This window comes from Myotis myotis, unplaced genomic scaffold, assembly GCF_014108235.1.
Source record: "Myotis myotis isolate mMyoMyo1 unplaced genomic scaffold, mMyoMyo1.p scaffold_m19_p_3, whole genome shotgun sequence".
Classification (NCBI taxonomy): domain Eukaryota; kingdom Metazoa; phylum Chordata; class Mammalia; order Chiroptera; family Vespertilionidae; genus Myotis; species Myotis myotis.
Genome location: NW_023416335.1, coordinates 132,616,970 through 132,640,183, shown reverse-complemented (window position 1 = coordinate 132,640,183; position 23,214 = coordinate 132,616,970). Strand labels below are relative to the sequence as shown.

The 23,214-nt window shown below is 36.6% G+C and overlaps 1 protein-coding gene across 1 annotated transcript; it reads left to right on the top strand.

Moving 5' to 3' along the window:
• Positions 1-5,357: 5,357 nt before the first annotated feature.
• LOC118651690 (methylosome subunit pICln) lies at positions 5,358-6,552 on the top strand. Its single transcript, XM_036301138.1, has one exon. The coding sequence runs from the start codon at positions 5,425-5,427 to the stop codon at positions 6,136-6,138; it is 714 nt and encodes a 237-aa protein (XP_036157031.1). The 5' UTR covers positions 5,358-5,424; the 3' UTR covers positions 6,139-6,552.
• Positions 6,553-23,214: the final 16,662 nt, after the last annotated feature.

Here is a 23,214-nt window from a genome sequence, read left to right as displayed (position 1 = left end):
CCCCCCACAGTGCACAAATTTCATGCACCAGGCCTCTAGTTTTATATAAAGATAAAAATAAATGCAGCCCTGACCGGTTTGGCTCAGTGGATAGAGCATCGGCCTGCTGACTCAAGGGTCCTGGGTTTGATTCTGGTCAAGGGCATGTACCTTGGTTGCGGGCACATACCCGTGGGGAGTGTGCAGGAGGCGGTTGTTCGATATTTCTCTCTCACTGATGTTCCTGGCTCTCTATCCTTCTCCCTTCCTCTCTGTAAAAAAAATCAATAAAATATATCAAAATAAATGAATGCAATGCATTTCTTGGATTGATAATAAGGCATTTTTATATATCAAAATAAAATAAGCACTGTGTGTTAATTTAAGTCATACTTATGACATAACTAAATTGGGTTAATGCATGATGAGGAAAGGTGCTTGACATCAGAGAGCTAAACCATCACCTACGATAACAAGAAATAAATAGGTGATGTCTAAATTTGATAAGTTAGGAAATAAAACTTTAAGACTATATTTTTTAAATATTATTTTTAAATACCTAGAAAAAATGAATGTTTGTAAATGTTTGTCTCTGGGAAGAAGGTCTAGTAGGTTGTGTTAAAATATGAGTGTGCTCTTAGTTATCATTAAAAGTCATTTAGGAAAGATAAATATCACATGATCTCACTCAAAGTCCAGACCTATGAGGGAAGGCGGGGGAAGAGGGGGAAGAAATCAACCAAAGGTCTTGTATGCATGCATATGAGCATAACCAATGGACACAGACTGTGGGGGTGGAGGAGGGCATGTGCTGGGGGGTAGGGACTGCTCGGGAGAGGTCAATGGGGAAAAAGGAGACTTATGTAATACTTTTAACAAAGAATTTTTTAAAAAATCATTTAGTTTTACTTGATTTCTCAACTATGTGCATTTATATTATTAACAGAAATAAAAATTAATTTCAAATAAAATGAAGAAAAATGTAATTGCAAAGTGTAAGGAAGCAGTAGAAACAAGATTAATTTATGTAGGTTGGGGATGTTGGGAAATTATTCTTAGTTACATAATATTTGATTTGTTTTCTGCAAGGAGATTCAGCATTTACTTGATAGCAAAAGAGAAATAAAGGCAATTCAGCAGAGAAAATATTATGTAAGCTGGTCTTTACCATTCAAATAAGTAATTTTATTGAGTTATGGGAATACCTGAGTTGTGAACATAATTTTACATTCAATTATCTCTGACATTTCCAGACTACTTACATAAGATTTAAATCTCTATACAAAGAAATGCATAAAGATGACTTAAACTTAATTCTTTGTATCCTTGTCTCATGGGTGTCACATAGATTTGCCAATGCCTTTGCTTTTCTGATATCTAGTATTTTAATTTTCATTGTTCACCAGAGAACAAAAAGAATTTTAAAAAGAATTACATGTGGATTGCCATAAAGAATGTTCACATTCTTGTATAGACAGTAAGTCTTTAATATATGCAAGCATATATTTTCTTATAAGCAGATGTTGACATTACAAAATAACAAGTAATTAAACACAGATGGTGTGGTTGACATATTGAAAATGTTTAAAAGAGAATTAGCACTTAGCAGAAGAGCAGATTTCTTTTTTCAGATAAGATTATTTTGGCTTTAATATTTCAGATTTCTTTTTCACTTAATACCTTCTTGGAAAAGGCATGCTCTGAGCCAGTATGAAAATAATAATGCACTAAATAGGAATTATAGATATAAAGCGATTTTTAAAGGAATGATGCTACCTAGCATAAGTAAAAATTATAGCTAATACTATATTATGTATGAATTACATTTATATATTCTATCTATTATTCCCAATTTTTATTGTGGTGATATTATTATATTTTTTTTGTTACTCATTGAGCAATTAAGCTTAAACTTGCTGCTTTGATAGCATAGTATTCCTGATAATTGTAGTGAATGAGACCTACATCATTCTATTGATGTTTCCTGTAGAAAGGGTGTCTAACTACTTAAAGAAATTATAAATGATAGTAAGTGAGGAAGAAATTGGGGGAACAGTACTCTTAATTTTTAGATAGGAGATGGATAATGATTTCAAATTAACATTTTTTATAACAAAATAATGTTAACTTTTATTTTTTAAATATAACACTAAGACGTCTACACCATGTTCACAGCTTAGACTAAAAATATTAAATGTATTTGAAGTTTGGTTTTTTCTATCTCTCTATATAAAAGAGAAAAGAGGGCAGGCACTATCTCAAATTTCTGGTCTGTGCCCAATTTTTTATGTTTTAAAACATAAAAGATCTTGAATTATTTTATCCCCCCAAATCATCTCTTCTACACAAAGCTTTTCCCATTGACTTCAAAATTGGAATCACAGAAGTACATATTAACATAGAAATTAATGAAAAATAGATTCAAATTTTGGAATGAGCTTAGTGAATTGAAAGATAACTAGTAGAAATAGTAGATCAGGTGGGCTGACAGGTCATTTGAGTTTCTATTATATTAAGTAAAATGTAAAGATGAGCATATTTTCTGTTATGGATACGAAAATTTTCAGATGGTGGAAATGCACATTCGCAAGAGGGGAAAGAAGGAAACATTAACTTCTTATAATAAAATGTTACTATGACTTAATGAAGCAGAAAGAATACTTTACTCTTGGAATCTCATGCTAAATCTCAGGATACACAAGGGCTTTGGTGACAGCAGTTCTTAATAATTCTCACAGAGAATTTTTTAAAAATTAAAGACCCTCGCCAGAACCGGTTTGGCTCAGTGGATAGAGTGACGGCCTGCAGACTCAAGAGTCCCGGGTTCGATTCTGGTCAGGGGCATGTACCTTGGTTGGGGGCACATCCCCAGTGGGGGGCGTGCAGGAGGCAGCTGATCAATGTTTCTCTCTCATTGATGTTTCTGGCTCTCTATCCCTCTCCCTTCCTCTCTGTAAAAAATCAATAAAATATATTTTTTTAAAAAATTAAAGACCCTAGACGAGTTAGATAACTCTGGTATTGTCTTTCTGAGTACATGTTAATTCTTGGAAAAGAGTATGATTCATATAAATCTCTTCAGAGGCAAGAGGAGAGTATAGAAGATTTATTTTGGGGACCTTTGAGTTTTATTCTTTCTATACATTTCTAAATTATCTTTTAACTCTAGGATAGAGCATTACTGATTAGCTTAATTTATTAAATATTTATTGAACATGTTAAATAGTTTCAGGAAGGAAAAAATGTTACTCTATTTGCCGAGCCAGCTCAGCCAAGGGTTTGAAAGCCTGAGTGAGGGGGGCGAAAAGATGAAGAAATGACAGACAAAGAGAATAAGCTGGGTCTAGGTGGATCTTCCTGTGCCTGGCTGAGGCCACAGAGAGCGATCCAGAGGCAAGCTGAGCTTTTATTTTATAGTCAGAGGTATACAAGGTAGTGGTCACCATAGTTACAATGTTCTTGTGAGTTTCACTTGTTTTGGCAGCACTTGCTGCACCTCCCACAGCCCATTAGCTCCCCAGATAAGATCTAGGAAGTGTCATAAGGTCAAGCCTAATTATGCTAAGAGGACTGTGCCCTCTAAGCTGGGACTTGCTTGTGGCTTTGCCAACAGGTCAGTCTGAGGCTTATCCCTATAGCTGCATCCTACATTTCACCCTTTTTTTATTTTTAAGCTACTATAATGAAAGTAAAACTTAAGCATCAAGAACAAAACTCTGGCTATTAAAACAATAACAAAACAATGCCAGTGCAAAACCCAAACTACAGACATGTTAACATTTTAAAACTTAAACATAAAGCTCTGGCTATTAACAAAACAATGCCAATGTTTTAACATTTTAAAACTAGTAAGAATAACAAAACAATGCCAAAGCAAAACAGCAATAAGTGAGTTTCTACTCAATTAAAAGTTTCTTTTGCTGATTTACTCAGAGTCCTCGAAATTGGCTGTGCAAGACTTTGCAGATGACTGGCAGCTAACCAATGCTAGCATAGCCAGAAACATGGTTGAGGGAGTAGCTTCCACATCTTGCTTTTCTACCGTCTGCTGGGCCTCAGCTAACTTCTTCAGCTGACCCCCTTTTGGCACCTCCGTCCCTTGCCTAGTCTTTGTTTCTCCTTTTTCTGCTTTTCTGTCATCGGGGCAACTCCCAGTCTTTTGAACAATGGGACAAGGAGCTTCTCTGGGTCCACTGTGGTGACGCACATAACACTCTTGCACCCAAACTGGCTGCGTTGCTCCTTCTGGAAAGATAGAAACACAACCTCTTCCCCACGTCATTACTAGATCTGGTAAAACTCTTGTCAGGTTTGTGCATCCTTCCACGGGGCTATGTCGGCAGAGGCTATTGTCCAGGAGGCCTTATGCCTTTCAGCTGCTGTACAACTCTCTGCATTGCAGTTCAAAAAGTTTAACACATAAACATCCTTCAGTTTAACAGATAACATTCTTCAATTTAACAGATAACGTTTTCTCCCCTTTTTGTTGCTTTTATAGTTGCATTTTAATTGTAGGATTGGTGCTTTCTGCGATTGCCTGAGTCCTGATCTATCACCCCAGGAAGAACTTGCTAATCCTGTGCTTCCCGGGGTGGCATGATAAAGGTTTACTGAGCCGACTGGAAAGGCTGCAGTGGGGTTAAGGATAAGGCCCCTACTGTTTGGTGGGACCAGCCCTGCTTGTGTTGTGCCCAGATTTCAAGATTCCCAAGAACCCACAGGGAGCCAGCGAGTCCGATGCAAAAGCAAAGGGTCCCTCATTTGGAACTAGTTCGGCTCCCCGACCACACTCACCGATGCAACAACGGTAAGCCCAGTGGCAAGCTCAGCCTTTATTTTGTAGCCAGAGGTAAACAAGGTAGTGGTTACCATAGTTACACTTTTCTTGTGAGTTTCACTTGTTTTGGCAGCACTTGCTGCACCTCCCACAGCCCATTAGCTCCCCAGATAAGATCTAGGAAGTGTCATAAGGTCAAGCCTAATTATGCTAAGAGGACTGTGCCCTCTAAGCTGGGACTTGTTTGTAGCTTTGCCAACAGGTCAGTCCGAGGCTTAACCCTATAGCCACGCCCTACAACTGTACATTTTGGCTTGTCTAACAAATTAAATCAACATGAGACAGATTAACAAGAGAAAATAACCAAACTTAATTACACACATATATGGGAACCCCACAAACATGAATGATTCTGAGAAATTCAAAATGAGGTATGTGACACCCTGAAAATAGGAATGAGGTAAGGCACCTGAGATTTTAGAGGGGAAGAGGGAAATTTATTTGTAGGATGATAGGAAGAGCAGATGTTCAGTAATTAGTGCTTCCCCTGCCTTATAGATAGGTCATAAAAAATTACTTCTGGATCGCTTCCGGAGCGGGACGCGGTGAGCTGGGTCTCGCTGCGCTTCAGCTCCCTCTCGGTCTGCATCTTGGCCCTCACTACCGCCATGAGCTTCCTCAAGAGTTTCCCGCCACCCGGGTCGGCTGAGGGGCTCCGGCAGCAGCAGCCCGATACCGAGGCGGTGCTGAACGGGAAGGGCCTGGGCACCGGCACTCTTTACATCGCTGAGAGCCGCCTGTCTTGGTTAGATGGCTCTGGATTGGGATTCTCACTGGAATACCCCACCATTAGTTTGCATGCAGTGTCCAGGGACCTAAATGCCTATCCACGAGAGCATTTATATGTTATGGTGAATGCCAAGTTTGAAGAAGAATCAAAAGAATCTGTTACTGATGAAGAAGAGGAAGACAGTGATGATGATGTTGAACCTATTGCTGAATTTAGATTTGTTCCTAGTGATAAATCAGCTTTGGAGGCAATGTTCACTGCAATGTGTGAATGCCAGGCTTTGCATCCAGATCCTGAGGATGAAGATTCAGATGATTATGATGGAGAAGAATATGATGTGGAAGCACATGAACAAGGGCAGGGGGACATCCCTACATTTTACACCTATGAAGAAGGATTATCCCACTTAACCGCCGAAGGCCAGGCCACATTGGAGAGATTAGAAGGAATGCTTTCTCAGTCTGTGAGCAGCCAGTATAACATGGCTGGCGTCCGGACAGAAGATTCAATAAGAGATTATGAAGATGGGATGGAGGTAGACACTACACCCACGGTTGCTGGACAGTTTGAGGATGCAGATGTTGATCACTGAAAATGATTTTATGTTGCTTTGGGATTCTGCTCATAACTGTAGGAGAGAACTTGGTGCCTTTTCCTCTGTGGAGTGGGTGTTGATGAAAATATTTTTCCTTCTCCAAAACTTCCTGAACCAGTTCTTTCTTGAGACAGACTGTATAAGACAACAAGTTGTCACCAGCAGAAGAAACTATGACCTTTATTAACCAAGGTGAATTTACTTAACCAAGAGGGTATTTGTAGTTTATCTTTTATCCCCAAATTTTCTGTGTCTAGGTACCTTCTGAGTAGGCCTATAATTCCTGCCTTCAGTGTATGTATCTTCCGTAACCTAGCAGGGGTATGTGGTGAAAATGCACGGGCACTTAGGGGATGGAAGAGAGGCTGAATCTAAGACCCCTTTAGGGCCTAAGGACACCCTTACCCTTAAAAAAGAAAGACTAAGATCTCAGATGAATCAGGCCTCTGCTCGTTCTCCACAGGGGTAAGGATCTTTTTACTATTGGGACCCAGATTAATTCATTCAGGCATCTCTAGGGAGCCTTTTTGGAAACATCCCAGCCACACATACTAACACGAGTGCTGCTTCTGACTAGCTTTGCTCCTTTCACCGTGTTTCACCAGTCTGTTCTGTTATAGCTTCTTAGGTTATGTTACATCCTTTCATTTGTAGCCTCTTCATTCAGTTTCTGTAGCAGAACACATGAAATTGGGATGAAGTCCTCAAAGTACTCCACATGATAATTGTTTTGTCTTTGTAATAGCTTAACAAATAAATCTAGGTTTTCTATGTAAAAAAAAAAAAAAAAAAAAAAAAATTATTTCTGGTAATAACTCCTATGGGTAAGTACCCCAATTAAATATTTGTTAAAGAGAGGTAAGGTTTTCTATTGAGTGGGATCTTGATTACCTTGAGATCAAAATTTTGCCAATACTCTATCTCACCACTTGCCAAAGTGGTGAGATAGGATATTGACAAAAGTATTATAACTGATAAGGGCTCCAAGGACTATCACGGAGATAGTAAGATCAACCCCCCAGTTCAATCCAATATGGCAACTAATTTCACCTTTCAGTAACCCTAACCTCATTATATGCTCATTGTAATACATTAGAATACTAAATGACAGACCCAAAGCTTCCATGATCAGAAGTGGAAAGCCCATATGAAGACACAGCATGAGCCACAGTGCTCTTCCAAGAACTTTCCACCTCCATCCCAGAAAAATCCTGAATATTCCCCTCCCTTATGAAATGCCCTAACCCTCAATTAAATGAGCCTTGATAGAAGAAGTAAATCCCACTAGGGAGGGGCTGCTGTGTCTACAGAGTAGCCACTCTCTGTCTCACTGCTTCACTAATAAACTGTCTTTCACTTTAAACTCTATGCTGGCTTGTATGTGAATTATTTCTTGCACTAAGCCATGAACCCACAGTTGGTCTCAGACCGTCCAGTCTCCAGGCCCCTGGAATGCCTGCATCAATGGCACATAATGGGAAGACCTGTTTTGAACCCCTTCAATAGTAAACTAGTTGCTGCAGAGTAATCAATAAAAAAACTTTCATTCAACAAAGTTTATGGCCATTATATTATGGGAGAACAGAAAAAGTCCTACCAACAGAACCAAAAATTTTTAAAAATCCAAAGGATTGCTAATTAGATTGGATCAATTCTTAAATTTGAAAAGAGGAAACTGCAGCTGAAAACACCAGGATTAGCTGAGGGATTCAACCCAAGGGAGTTCCAGAAAGCTCCCAGTATAGTATCAACAAATACAAATTGCTGAAATGCAATTATTAAAGTGCTCATTAAAGAACTCTATTATGGACAGTTGTTGTCCTCCTCATGCCATAGAAACAGAAATGCTATTTATGAGATATAGATGACAGAGTAATGTGGTTCAATTTCCTTTTAGCAGAAGTTTTCAATCATAATGCCAAATTAGGATAAGATCCAGAAAGCTTTTACAGAGTACTAATTCTCAGATATCCCCAGATATCTGATTCAACTGGTCTTCACAAGACTCAGAAGTCAGTATTTTAAATAAAACTCCCCAGATAGAAGTATTAACGGCAAAACTGCACCAGATATTAAACCTCAACCCGTGAGTTCTGGCTAAGAAAGAATTCAGAGCCAAGACTCATATATAAACTAAATTTTTTTTTAGAAAGTTACAGAAGTAGAAGAAATGAACTGTAGAATAAGAGAGCCATTGGGACTGGGCTGACTCAGGAAACAAGTTACAAAGGTAAAAGAAGGGCCCTTGAAGCTTAGGAGAAAGAAAAAGAGAACATACCTAGGGGAACAAGTGGGGGAATGGTACAGGCATACTCAAGAGAGAAAGAGAAAGAAGCACCCTGCGTCCCTCTTCTTAAGGGCTTATATCTAAAGGTCTCAGGGGAGGATCTCAACAGAATAATCATCAGCTTTCTAGGTGTGTCTCCTCAGGGCCATGGTCTTTACTGAGTGGCTGGCACCAGGGCAAAGGATCATTACTCAACCCACCTGGTCCTGATGTCAAATGTTTCAGAGTGAGTGAATAAATGAATGAGGATTAGACTGCCTTTGGAAAAAATAACTGAGGCCTAGATGTTATCTCTAGTTTGACCAAAACTCTCTCTCTCTAAGGCATTGTTCTTAAAATTGTTTGATGCTGGTTAGAACCTCTTTGTCTTGAGGGCTTAATTCTTAAGGGAGTGGTCCTGCAAGGGCTTGTATGGGAGCCCCATGAGGCTGTCTTTCAGATGCTTAGTCCCTCTTCTAAGGGGGTCTACCTCATGACTAACAACATGTCAGGAGAGGAAAGGTCAAGAGGTCTAAACCACTTGGCCAGCAATATGCTAGGGGAGGAAAGGTCACCCTGGTGGTTGGGTCCTACAATACTTGTTTCCCAGTTTTGCCCAGAGCTAGGTACCCGGGGCTTTCTACCCAGATGACCTTCTGTACTTGACCTATTTTTCCTCTTCTGCTCAGGTCTAACTGCTCACCATGTCAGGAGATTTTTATACTTTGATCACTGGTGAATCTCTAACATCAAGAACAGTTCTAACACATAGTAGGAATCAATGTTTCAGAGTGAGTGAATAAATGAATGAGAATTACACTGCCTTTAGAAAAAATATCAGTAACTAGATAGTTGTGTATAATTGAAAGATAAGTTCACAGTTCTGAAAAAAATGAATGATCCTAGAATTTCATACACAATTAAATTATCAATAAAATGTGAAGAAAAGTAAGCATGCTTTGTAATATGTATGCAAAATTTATTACCAAAACAAAGTATATAACAACATGTCTCAAATACATACTATAAGAAAATAGAATTCCAAGATGTAGAGCACTGGTTATAAAAAATAGTATTTGACTATAACACAGACATAGTAAATACAATTTTATTTAATTAAAAGAGAACACAGTAGACCTTGTTATCACTGCTGCATGAAATTTTATCATCATATTTCCTTTATTTGATCTCTAATACTATTGATTTAATAGTGAACATCTTTATAAATAAATTTTAAATGTTATTTATGCTTTCAGTTCTTCAGTTCTTTAATTAAATCAGGTCATACATTTTTTTTAAAAAATTACCAATTAAAGTATAATTGCTAATAACTGATGTAATAAAAAATATATTTGTTTTTTTCCCCTAGATCTTGGTGCAGAGCTCCTAAAACCTTGGGAATCTCCTGAGTGATGGAGTGTGTCTTTTGTTATTCATAAGAAGACCCATTTGATCACCCTTAAGTTTGTGCTAATGAGGTGACTTCGGGTGGGGTCCTGGGTTAACCTCAGGATGCCTCTGGTCACTAACAGAAACCAAATGATCAGAGGTTAATTCTTTCAGCCCCACCCACCAGTCTCTAGGAAGAGAGATGAGAGGAGCTGAAGATTAACCTTTATGAAATAATTTTTAAAAATTTATTGTAGTAACATTGGTGAATAATATGTTGGTGTGTTTTTTCCTGTTGATTTTTAGAGAGAGAGGAAGGGAGAGAGAGAAATATCTCTGTGAGGGGAACATCAATCAGCTACCTCCTATATGCTCCCTAACAGGGATGGAGCCTGAAACCCAAGCATGTGCCTGTCAGGGAATCCAACCAGCAACTTTCCGGAGCATAGGATGAAGCCCAACCAACTGAGCTATACCAGCCAGGGCACTTAGGTTTAAGTGTATATTTCTATGATGCATAATCTGTATATTGCCTTGTGTGCCCACCACCCAAGTCAAATCCTCTTCCGTCACCATATATTTCACCCTCTTTACCCTTTACTACCCCCAATCCCACTTTCCTCTGGCAACCATCATACTGTTTTCTGTGTCTTGTTTGTTTATTTGTCATATTTGTTTATTTGTTGCTTTCAGTTTTATATCCCACATATGAGTGAAATCAAATGGTTCTTAACTTTTTCTGTACAACTTATTTTGCTTGGCTTGATGTCCTCAAGATCAATCCATGTTGTTCCAAATGGCAGTATTTCATCTTTTTTTATGGCTGAGTAATATCCCATTGTATATATGTATCACATCATCTTTATTCAATCATCTATTGAAGGACACTTTTTTTTTCCATATCTTGATCACCATGAATAATGTTGCAATGAAGATAAGGGTGCATATATCTTTGCAAATAAATGTTTTAAAATGTTTGGGGTAGATACCCAGAATAGGGGCTTCTGGGTCAAATGGTAACTCTATTTTTAATCTTTGGAGGATTCTCCATACTATTTTCCATAGTAGCTGTACTAGTTTACATTCCCACCAGTAGTGAATGAGGGTTCCTTTTTCTCCACAACCTCTCCAACACTTCTTACTTGTCTTGTTGATAATAGCCATTCTAACAGATATGAGGTGGTATCTCATTGTAGTTTTGATTTGCATTTCCCTAATAACTAGTGAATTGACCAGTTTTCATATATCTGTTGACCATTTGTGTATCTTCTTGGGAGAGGTGTCTGTTCATGTCCTCTGCTCATTTTTTAACTGAATTGTTTGTTTGGCGTTGAGTTGTATGAATTCTTTATATATTTTGAATATTACCCCCTTGTCGGAGCTAATGTTTACAAATATATCTTCTCCCATTCAGTTGGTTGTCTTTTTATTTTTTTCTTCTGTGCAGAAAGTTTTTAGTTTAATATAGTCCCATTCATTTATTTTTGCCTTTACTTTCCTTGTCTTTGGGGTCAAATTCACAAAATCTTCTCTAAGACCAAGGTCCATAAGCTTAGTACCTATATTTGCTTCTATGTAATTTACTGTTTTGGGTCTTATATGAACAGTAAGATTGGCTGAGCTTCCAAATCGATGAACACATTCACGTGACGGCAGTGTGGTGCACCTCAGTTCCATGGGGTAAAAGCTCTTGAGCTCAGGACCTTTCAAGCCTTTGTCCTCAAACCTCTTTATCTGGCTGTTCATTTGTGTCCTTTGTAATAAGCTAGTGAATGTAACAAATTGTCTTTCTGATTTCTGTGAACCATGCTATCAAATTATTAAACTTTAGGAGAGAATAGTGGGAACCTCAATTGATAGTTGGTTTATAGCAGTACTTTTGTCAGGACTGTGAGGGCCAGAACTGGAGTGGGAAGCAGTATGTGGGCCCGAAACCTTACATGTTGGAGTTTGCATAAACTCCAGGCAATGGCTGTCAGATTTGAATTGAATTGTTTAACACCCAGTTAGCATTAGAAGACGAGAACTGGTTGTTGGTTTTGGAACAATAACCTTAAAATTTTTAAAGTAAGAGGAGAGTGGAGCCCAGCTAGTGTTGCTCAGTGGTTGAGCATGAACCTATGAATCAGGAGTCACAGTTTGATTCCTGGTCAGGGCCCATGCCCGGGTTTTGGGCTCAATCCCTCATAGGGGCCATGCAGGAGGCAGCTGATCAATGATTCTCTCTCATCATTGATGTTTCTATATCTCTCTCCTTGTCCCTTCCTCTCTGAAATAAATAAAAATGTATATTTTTTTAAAAAGGAGAGTGGAGTATTATAAAAGATAAACATAATAACATCAAATTTTATATGAGAGTTAAGATAATACTGAGTAAAATTGGTTTAGCATAGAACATGGGTATAAATACAGTATTTAAAATAACAAGAAAACCACCATAAGAAAACCAAATATAAAAATAACCATTACCTAAATTTGTGGTGGAGAGGGTAATAAAAGATAATGTGTCAATTATTCAGCTTTCTGGGCAGCACCAATAGATATAAAAATGGAAACCATAAATAAACTTGTAACATTTAAAGTTATATAGGCAACTATCAGAATAACAAAAGCATAACTGTTTTTTGTTGTTGTTGTTAGAAGTCATAACATCTATGAATTTGGATGATCAGTCAGTATATTTTGTTCAACATTCATATGTTTTATTTAGTTTGTTGCATGTACCACTTCTAAAATATAAATATTTAATTTAAAATATTCCATGAACTACAAAAGGCACCTCATTTATAAGAACAGACAATTCAGAGAAACATCAAATTCTGAATATTACCATACTTTATAAAATCCACATATCCTATATAATAAAAGAGAAACATGTAAATTGACCATCCCTCCACTACACTCACCAGCCAATCATGAGTGATTATTTAAATTAACCCAACAAAGATGGCAGGTTAATTTGCATACACAGGCACAGGGTGGAAAGCAGAGCAAGAGAGCCGGCAGAGAGTGGAGTGGCTTGGGGAAATTTGTTCCCCAAGCCGCCAGACAGAGAGCAGAGAGGGAGAGCTGGCAGCTTGGAGGACTTGGCAGAGTGGGAGGCCATGGGACAGAGACAGAGCAGGAAGGGAAAACCAAGAACACGGGGAGCGCCAGAAATTCTGGGAATAGTAGTTTTGGTGGCAGCCCCAGGACTGGAAGCAGAAGCCCAAACCCTATAGCCAAACCCTACAACTCTACATTTTGGCTGGTCTAACAAATTAAATCAACATGGAATGCTGGGAGTCATAGTTCTGGTGGCAGACGGATCTTCTAGACACTAGAGCAAATTGAGCCTGAAGCAAGTTACTATTACAGTGGGGGATGGAGGGAAAGCAAAGGTGAGAGACATAAGTAAAATCAGAGTGTCTAGGAAAAATTAAAGGGAAGATATCCTAAAAATTCCAGGAAATCTCCACCAATGAAGCAAAGAAAAAAAAAATGCCTCTATTATTCTGTGGCCAACAAACCTTACAAAGACAGACAGAAATTCCCAGATTGGAGAGGGCTCCCCTGAGGGTTCCCAGATTGGAAAGGGTACAGATTGGGCTGAGGGACCCCCAAACCCCCCAGAATACGAATGTCATGCACCGGGCCGCTAGTCTCTCTCTCTCTCTCTCTCTCTCTCTCTCTCTCTCTCTATATATATATATATATATATATATATATATATGCCTAAGTGACTGTTACAACTGGATGACGCTCAATGCAGGAGCTGCCCCCGGTGGTCAGTGCCCTCCCACAGCCAGCCAACCTCCCACAGCCAGCCAACCTCCCCCCAGCCGGCCAACCTCCCAGCCCCAATCGATCCCATGGGGACTGGGTGAGACAGCCCACATTGGTCTCTAGTTTGAAAATAAAAGACATAGCTCTTAGTAAGTGTTTTTTTTTTAAATTTCATTATACTACATATGCAGTACATTTTATACCTATTATATATTACAGAACTCTCTGTTTGCTTATTATTAAAGTAATACCTACCTATTTCAAGTTTACAGATAGACATTTTGAACTACTTTTTTCAAACATATTGGGGCAGATAAATTTTATTAAAATCATGCTTTGGTTTTTCAAATTGTATTCTAACTCATCCACACAAATATTTTCTTTAGATTATACAATTAATTATTCATAGACTACTATGTAGTGTAATCATATCAAGTATTGAACTATTTCTTTCAAACTTTATTCCATTACATTTAAAGAGGCTTTTTAGTGAATGTCTTAAAAATGCAGTTTTAAGGAACTTATACAGTGCATAATTAATTTATTCAAGGGCCATCAATGTGGTACGGTGAGTTTCTGAATAAGAGAGCTTTAAAACCACTTGAAACTTTGTTAATTTTGATTTATAATGCATTTCTGTCAGAGTAGTTAAAGTCCTCACTGTCCATGAATAAAATATGAAAAAAAATTAGTGTAATAAAGTTGGAAAGTACTCTGAGAAACATAATGTCTTCCCATTTATGTTTGCAAGTACATCCATGCCGAAACTTGTCTTTGTGAAGCTTTTTCTCCATGTAGCCTCCTCCTTGAAGTTTTTCTTTCATGAGCTCTAATGGCAGAGGAGTACAAGGAAACTACCCCAGTACAGACTTCTAAGGATGGTCTCACTTGGATTCAGAAGTTGCTTTCTACAAAATAGTCTTTGTTTCCAAAATAGACTCTTTAAGAATATGAGAACAATGTGCCTGAGGGGAAAAATAACAAAACTTATAAATAAATAAAACTATTATACACATAAGTGATAGTTTACTTGGGTTGTTTGATTATATGTCAGTTCAAATCAATGGTAATAGTTCATTAATCTGAGATTTTTTAATCTTTAGTTTTATTAGGTAAATTTCAGAAGTCTTATAGAATCCCTTTGCAGTTTAATCAATATCCATTTATTTTATAATTTCAATTTGCTGGTCACTTCCTCAGTTTTTCTCTTTTAATGCATCATTTCACTTTATCCTTTTTCTCTTTTGCATGACTTCATGTTGACTGAGCTCTCCATGACCTATTTTTATTACTGTAGCTATATTTCTTTCTGTGCAAGTAACTATTTTTGTGCCCAGGCTTTTTTTTAAAAAAATTCTTTATTAGTTAAGGTATTATAAATGTGTCCTTATCCCCCCCATTAACCCCTTCCCCCCCACCCCCACTCATGTTCTCATCCCCCTGTTGTCCATGTCCATTGGTTTGGCTTATATGCATGCATACAAGTCCTTTGGTTGATCTTGTGCCCAGGCTTATTATGCTCTCCTTATTTCCTAGAGCTAAATGATCACTTCAAATCTGTGTTTTAAATTGTATTTCTAGCCCTGAGCTGGTGGCTCAGTTGGTTGGAGTGTTGTCCTGTAAACCAGAATGCTGCTGGTTTGATTCCCAGTCAGTGCACATACCTAGGTTGCGGTTCCATCCTGGGTCCGGGTGCATATGGCCTATTGATGTTTAGCTCTGATTTTTCTTTCTCTCATCATTGTTTCTCCCTCTCTTTCTCCCTTTCTCTCTCTCTCTAAAAATACATAAAAAAAACCTGTCCTCATCTAGGGCTAAATGATCACTTAGCCCTAAAATGTAAAGTATAATGTAGCAAATGCAACTAGCTATTAAAAAGAATGTTAAATTGTATTTCTGGCTCCTGACTCTATATTCTTGGGAGATTTTGTTTACCTTCTATAGAAAACCTTGTATGTAAAGGGCTGTCCAATCAACAGATGGTCACAAGAGCCCAGAACATAACAGAAACATTCTCTTAATGGTGCTCCCTGACTTCCTCCCTTTAAAGTGTTCACTAACGAAACTAAAAAGTAGTCAAAACTTTGATATCCACTAGGGCAATAACATATGGTTTAGGAGATATGACAAGTTACATTTTTCTCTCTCAGTACTTCTGTTTTCTCATCTTCAAACATAGGAATAATAGTGCTTACTTTTATAGTTTATTTAAGGTTCAAATAAAACCAACAGATGTCAAAAACTCTTAGCACAAGGTCTAATGTACAGAAGGTACATTTGGGGATTCTAAAAACCACTGCCTAATAAGTATTGATCAAAGGCCTTTTATTTTTTCTTTTGTTCAAGCCTGAAAAAGAGTATTTAGGAGAAACTAAAAGAATCTGTGGATGCTTTCTCAGTTAACTGTAATTGAAGCTATTATATAGTGCTAGTTGCATTTGGTACATTATACTTTACATTTCAGAAAAATTTAAAAAAATACAATAAAATCACAAACCATTTCAAAGATCTTACCAATGACCTTGGTTGACCAAGTATGGCCAAAATGGCATGCTCTACATGCAGGCTTTCCAGGGAGGTCTACCACCACATCACATGCATACACGCAGATTTCTCCTTTTGAGTTATAATACTGTAAAATCAATGAAGTAATATATATGTTTTCTACTTCAGCTGTTTGGCTTTCACTGTTCAGTGTAGTGTGGGTTTTATGCCACATGCCAACAAATAGACAAAGCCCAGGAGGTAGAGAAATCAAATTACACCGTCTTAAGGTTTTTAAACTAGGTAGAGTGGAAACCCTTAAAAAATTAAATATGCACCTAATTTCACACAGATGAAAACACGTTTGTACAAAACTTAGAAACAAATGCTCATAGCAGCTTTATCTATAATACTAAAACCTGAAAACCATGAAATGTCCTTCAGCGGGTAAAGCAATTTTACTATACTCATACAATGGATATTACTAAGCAAAAAATGAATGGTTGATACACCAAAATATTATTGAATCCCAAAATATACTGATTGAAAGAAACCAGCTTCAAAAGCGTACACATCATATGATTTTATTTTTATTTCATTTACACAAAATTGTGGGCAATGTAAATTAATCAATAGTGACAAAAAGCAGACCATTAGTTGCCTGACAATGGGGTGGGGAGATGTTATGGACAGGAGCAGGAGGGAAGCATTGTAATGGAGCATAAATAAACTTTTGCATGGATATGAACACGAGCATTATCCTGACTGTGCTAATGGTTTCAGGGGTGTACAGTAGTTCCCCTCCTGCATCCAGGGTTTCACACTCTGAGGTTTTAGTTCCCCCAGTGAACTGGAGTTCAAAAAAAAGTTTGAACAAAAAAGTTTCAGAAATGAGTGTTAAATTGCAGATTTCTCAGTAGGTAATGAAATTTCAGGCCACCCTGCTGCATCCCACCAGGACATGAATCATCCCTTTGCCCAATGCATTGCTGTACACATCACCTGCTCATTCTTACTTAGTAGCCATTTTAGCTATCAGATGGACTGTTCAGGTATTGTAATGCTTATGGTCAAACAAGTTTTATTTTATTTAATAATGGTCCCAAAGCACAAGAATAATGGTGCTGGCAATTTGGATATGTCAATAAAAAGCTGTAAAGTTATTATTTTAAGTGACATACTTTTAAATGAATGATGGTCCAATAAAAATAATCACTGTAAATATAAAAGGTATAATGAAAAAATCATTTGGTTTTTATTTGAACAATAATAAATTCCATTGGAGAAAAAAACAAGTTATTTTTTTTTATTTTACTTTGTATTTGTATAGCATTTTTATATTTCTGGATATTAAGAAATCTGTAAGAAAGATATATAATCCATTTTTTGTTTTCTTGAAAATAAATTCAGAAAGTGGTAGTAATACATTTATTTACTAGATTTATTTCTTAAGCATCCAATATATGCTAATTTGGAAAAGATAATTGTATTATGAAATACTTTATTATAGATTTTTAAATTTATCAAGTTAGTATAGTATATTTACCTTATGGTGAATGAAAATTAATTTTATCCTAATATTTATTTTCAAGAGATCTTAAAATTCTAAATTGCTAAATTACATAAAATATTTTCTTACTAAAAATGAATCACTTTCTCATTACAATATGATGAAAGAGCTATTGTTCCTTATTGCTACATGTAATATGATAATGGTTCTCTTTGAAATGCTTGACTAACTTAAAGTGGTGCTTTCATTCTTTGCAAAATTAAAGTAAAATCCAAAAATGTAACCACTATCTCAAAAAGTTATAGCTCTTATTTTTAGTTTTTAAATATGTTTTTATTGATTTTAGTGAGAGAGAAAGAGAAAGGGAGAGAGATAGAAGCATGGATGAGAGAGACACATTAACCGGCTGCCTCCTCCATTCCCTCCACAGGGGATAGAGCCTGAAACCCAGGCATGTGCCCTGACCTGGAGTCGAACCATGGACCTCTTGTTCAGAGGTCGATTCTCAACCACAGAGACAAACAGGCCAGAAAAAAGTTATGTTTCTTTTTTTTGTCATTGTTGTTAATCCTCACCCAATGATATTTTCTCATTGAGCTTCAGAGAGAGTGAAAGAGAAAGACAGAGAGAAACATTGATGTGAGAGAAACACATGGATTGGTTGCCTCCTGCACGTGCCCCGACCAGGGCCTGGGCCAGGGAGGAGCCTGAAACAGAGGTACTTCCCCTTGACCAGAATCAAACCGGGACCCCTTGGTCCACAGGCCGATGAGTTATAGCTCTTAACATCCACCTTTACTAAGTTAGGACACCTTTTTTGTGTTTGATTATTTAATTAAGTATATCAGAAGTATCTCAAAAAGTAAGTATGACTAAGAATGATTTAGTAAAACCATCTTAATTACAGAATAGAAAATTAAATTTAAAAAAATCCATTTCAGCTCTTGAAAATATTTTTTTAACGAGAAATCATTATTGAAATTTTTACTTTTATTTCACTAAAACTTTTATTGTATGAAAATAATTACTAAGACACTTTTTGCCAATATTTTATATTTCCATTTATCAGGATGACAGTAAAATATTTTTTTCTCATGAAGTAATGTCCAACTTCTTTCGTCATTACTCACATTAAAGTATAAAATGGATAGTATTTCTTATTTAAGAAAGAAAAATGATGAGATTCAGAAGTAAAATTGGTGAAAACATGTTACTCATAGGATAAGGGAAACAAGAGAAAGGATCCTGGAAATTATGTTATCTTATTCATTTCACAATTGTATATTTAATGTTAGGTGGATGTTGTGCCAGATGCTGGGAATATAAAGGTAAAATAAGACATGGGCCTTGACTTTGTAGAACCTTTCCAACATGCATACAGAATATGTGTAAAATATATTTTCCAACTATAATATATGTTTAGGTACACTATCTAGGTCAAGATGATTACTCCGTTTTGACTAAGCAATAAGAGAAATGGGCCCTAGCCAGTTTTGCTCGGTTATGAGAACATCAGCCCATGGACTGAAAGGTCTCAGGTTCAATTCTGGTCAAGGCCACATGCTGTGGTTTTGCCTCGATCCCAGGCCCCAGTCAGGGCGGGTGCAGAAGGCAACCAATCGATATGTCTCTGTCACATTGATGTTTCTCTCTCTCAGTCTCTTCCCCTTCCTTCCACTCTCTTTAAAAATCAATGGAAAAAATAGCCTCACCAACAAAAAAAAAGAGAGAAATTGTAGAAAGTCATCTTTCTTCTTTGCCTGGAGATGGGAATTTTGATTTATTGTAGACATAAAGTACACTAGAAATTTCAAGAAAGCTTGGCAACAATCAAGAGGTATCAAATTATTTGATTCAGATCACACATTTATTTTCAGGGATGAAATTTCACTCCACTTCTCATGATCCAAGACTAGTAGTTTCCTGTGTCATGGCATAATAGAATGGACTTAGCTGATCACATTATTGTGTATACATCACTTACTTTCTTATATATTTTAAAGAAAGAGGGCAAATCCACCTCTTTTATTAAATTCATACAATTAAAAATTGATAGCTAATCATATTTGGTATGGCTTTATAAATATTCTTATCTCTCTTTTGCTTTTTATTTTTTCTTGCTTGACCTTAAAAAACAGCAAAAACCTCAGGCTATCTGATATTCTAACAATAAAGGACAGCTTGGACACAATACTGTCTCTGTAATTAAAACTTTAATTAGCAATATTAAGGAATCTTCAACATTACTTGCCACACTTAATATATAGAGTACATAAACCATTGTAATAGAAATTTAATTTCATTAGAACCTAATAACTATTTTGTATAAATCACTTTCATTTCTATCTGCTTCTTTATGTATATTGTATTTTCACTTAATTTTATACTTGATAAGATACTGGACCAAGAAAATGAAATTAGGGACAAGAGCAGAATAAATGAGTCAAGAATGACAATGGTTATAGCTTTGGTAACAAAGTCTTTTGGGCTTAGAGATTGGAAAGGGACAAAGTAGATGAGTTAGGAGAAACAGAGATAGGAGGGATATAGGCATATCACATTTTATAGCATTTGCTTTATAGTGCTTTGCAGATATTGCACTTTTAAAAATTGAAGGCAAGATCCTTCGACAGATAAAAAAGTTATGACTTGCTGAAGGCCTCGATGATGGTTAGCATTTTTTAGAAATAAAGATTTTTTAGATTAACGTATATACACTTTTTAGACATGTTATTGCACACTTAATAGACTACAATACACTAGTAACATATAACTTACATGCCCTGGGAAACTTAACATTTTATGTAACTCCCTTTACTCTGATTTTCACTGTATTGCAGTGGTCTGGACAGAAGCCGCAATATCTCCAAGGCATCCCTGAGGTAGGTTTACAGGTGAATTATAATGGGAATGGATTTGTATTCTTAAGCTTCCAGTGCCCCCATGACTGTCAGGTGGTAATGGCTAATAGGTAGTAAAAAATATAGATGTAGCAAGGAGAGGGAGCATGATGAAATAAATATGGTAAGACCTGGTATTTGAAGTTATTAGATTGTATTAAATTCTTTACAGGAATCTTAAAAAGGGAGAGAGAAAGAAAAAAAAGAAAGTGAGGAAGAAAGAAAAAAGAATGGAAAAAGCAAAGAAAGAAAAAAAGGAAGGAAGGAAGGAAGAAAGAGAGGGAGGAAGGAAGGGAGAACAAAATGGTTTAGGAGTCAGACTAAGATTAGGAGTCAGTTATTTTAAGATTAGGCCTAAAGGAGGACACAATATAAGAAATTTAATGCATGAAAATAAAATAAATGATTCATAATTTGTGAACAGAATCTGAGACTCAAGTTTTCTAGCAAAGAATATAGAAGAAGCAGTTCACAGGATTCATAGAAGTTTTGATGAACCACTGGAATGATCAAGCTTAATTTACAAGAATTGCAACTGTAAAATTTTAAAAGCAGGATTCACATATTTCAACTAATGAATAGACTTAGGAAGATAAGAAATTTAGCCAAAAATGAGTTTAGAAAATAAGGAACATAAAGATATTTATCAGAGAAATTAAGTTTCACCTTAGGGATTTAGTTAAAACAACAAAACAAAAAACAACTCTAGTGCAAATACAAAGTAAGCCCCTGTAAAGCCCCCCTAAGGTTCTCAATATTTTCCATTTTGTTTACAGTGAGGCTTTTTAAGGCAGAGATAAGTATAGTTAAGTCATTTCAGCTGACAAATCTATAGAAGTGGGAAGTCGGGCTCAGTCACAGGCAGCTGGGGAACACAGACCTGCCCAAAAGGAAAAATATTGGACCCAAACTTAAGGTGTAGGGCCTCAGGCTCGTCTTCTCTCAGGTTCTCCACTCAGATTAGTCACTCTTTTCCCAATGGTAGGATTAAAAGTCAAAAAGCACATTCCCAAGAAAGTCCCTCCACAGAAGAACAAGAGAATTGAGCACAAATCATTCTCCCCTAACAGAATACTAGAGGCTCTTCTTACAGAAGGAGTTACTACTAAAGATAATGAGAAAATTCGATCATTTCCCCAAATCCCTCTTTTAAAAGCTCCCCCCCCACCACCACTAAAAGCAGCTATGTGTGATTGAACAATGATTCCTCCCTTTTTGTACTGTTCCACCCAAAGCAGGAAGAGTGGGGTTCATGCTGCCTTCCACACTAGAGCTGAGGAAGAGCAAGGCAGTTAGGATTTTGATAAGAGGCTACATCTTGCTACCCTGCAAGTCACCAGAGAGGCCACAGAGGAGGTTAGTAATAGCAAGAGGAGTATTTATTTTATAGTTGTTTCATTATGATAGTAGGACAGAATCTGAGACTCAAACTTCTAGCCAAGATAGTAGGGCAGGATATTTCTCTTCTTCATCACCGTCTTCTAGGCACAAAATTTGAAAAAAACATATATAACTTCCTCAATAAAGGTGGAAAGTGAGTGTAAGTAGATGACTGAGGGCCTGCCTTAGAAGAGAAATGAGCTGGGGATTTCCTGTTTTCCCCCCAAAATCTTCCAGGTTCTATTTAAGTTGTTTATATTTACGTCTATAAAATATCCTCTCACCAGAAAAATATTATGTCCACTACCTCTCCTGTAATGTTTTTGATTCTGAGTTTTTGACTAAGATATCACTGTAGCCATTTTGCTGGCATCGGTCTCTTCCTAACCTGAGCTTTGGGTGATTTCAATCCACCATGGAGGTATTTATCATATCTATTTCTGTGAGTTCCTTCTGCACCCTCTCAGCAACTGTGCATTTTACAGACAAAAGAACATTGTGAAACGATTTTAAAAATTAAATTTATTGGAATTCAATCCAGTATTTTTTTTTTTTTTTTAGTTTCCATGTGTAGCATTACATTCAAAAGTCCCTGGTAAATTAAATCAAATGGGCTTTTAATACTTCAAGATATTAAATCAAAGCCTCAGACATTTTTTCCTGCCACATTTTGCTACAGTTAGTTCTTTATCGGCTTCATAATTTATACTATTATTCTTTCAAGCAGTCTTCAACAATTTTTATTTAGAACGTTAGTTTCCTTCTTTGTAAAGTTAGCTTTTTTTCTTTTCATTTTTAAAAATATAATTTGCCTTTTGTGTTTTGGAATGACTTCATACCAATCAAGAGTATTGTATTTATACAAGAAGATAAAAATAGCACACATCTTATTGTAAGTTGTTGAAAAGATTCATTGTCACATGAAAAAGATAAGCAGAAGTTTATAATTTTTACACTCTGTTTTTTAAGTTCTGCAAAGGAGATAATGAAAATTAAATGAACAGTGATAGGCTAATTTCTAAAGAATTAAATGAATAAAAATATATAAAATTAAATAATCTAGACACTTTTATTCCACATTCATGTATTGATAGTAAATTCATTTACTTTTCACCCAATTCAGTCCTTTGCTATGATATCCTCTATTGTTTCAGTATTACATTTGTGTCTGTATCAATGAGGAAATTTTTTGTTTGTGGTTAAAGCAAATAGGATTTTTTGCGGAGGGGTGGTGGGCTAATAATAAAAGTCAAGAAGTAGATAATTGAGGTCAGGGCATTTAATTAAGGAAATCATCAAGGACCAAGACTCACACTGGCTTCCTGATCTGCCATCGTTAGCATCTAACTTTGGACACAGAGTTCTCGACCACACTGCAG

Excerpts from the sequence above, each read along its gene's own strand:
- LOC118651690 (XM_036301138.1), top strand. The coding sequence starts at position 5,425 with ATGAGCTTCCTCAAGAGTTTCCCGCCACCCGGGTCGGCTGAGGGGCTC.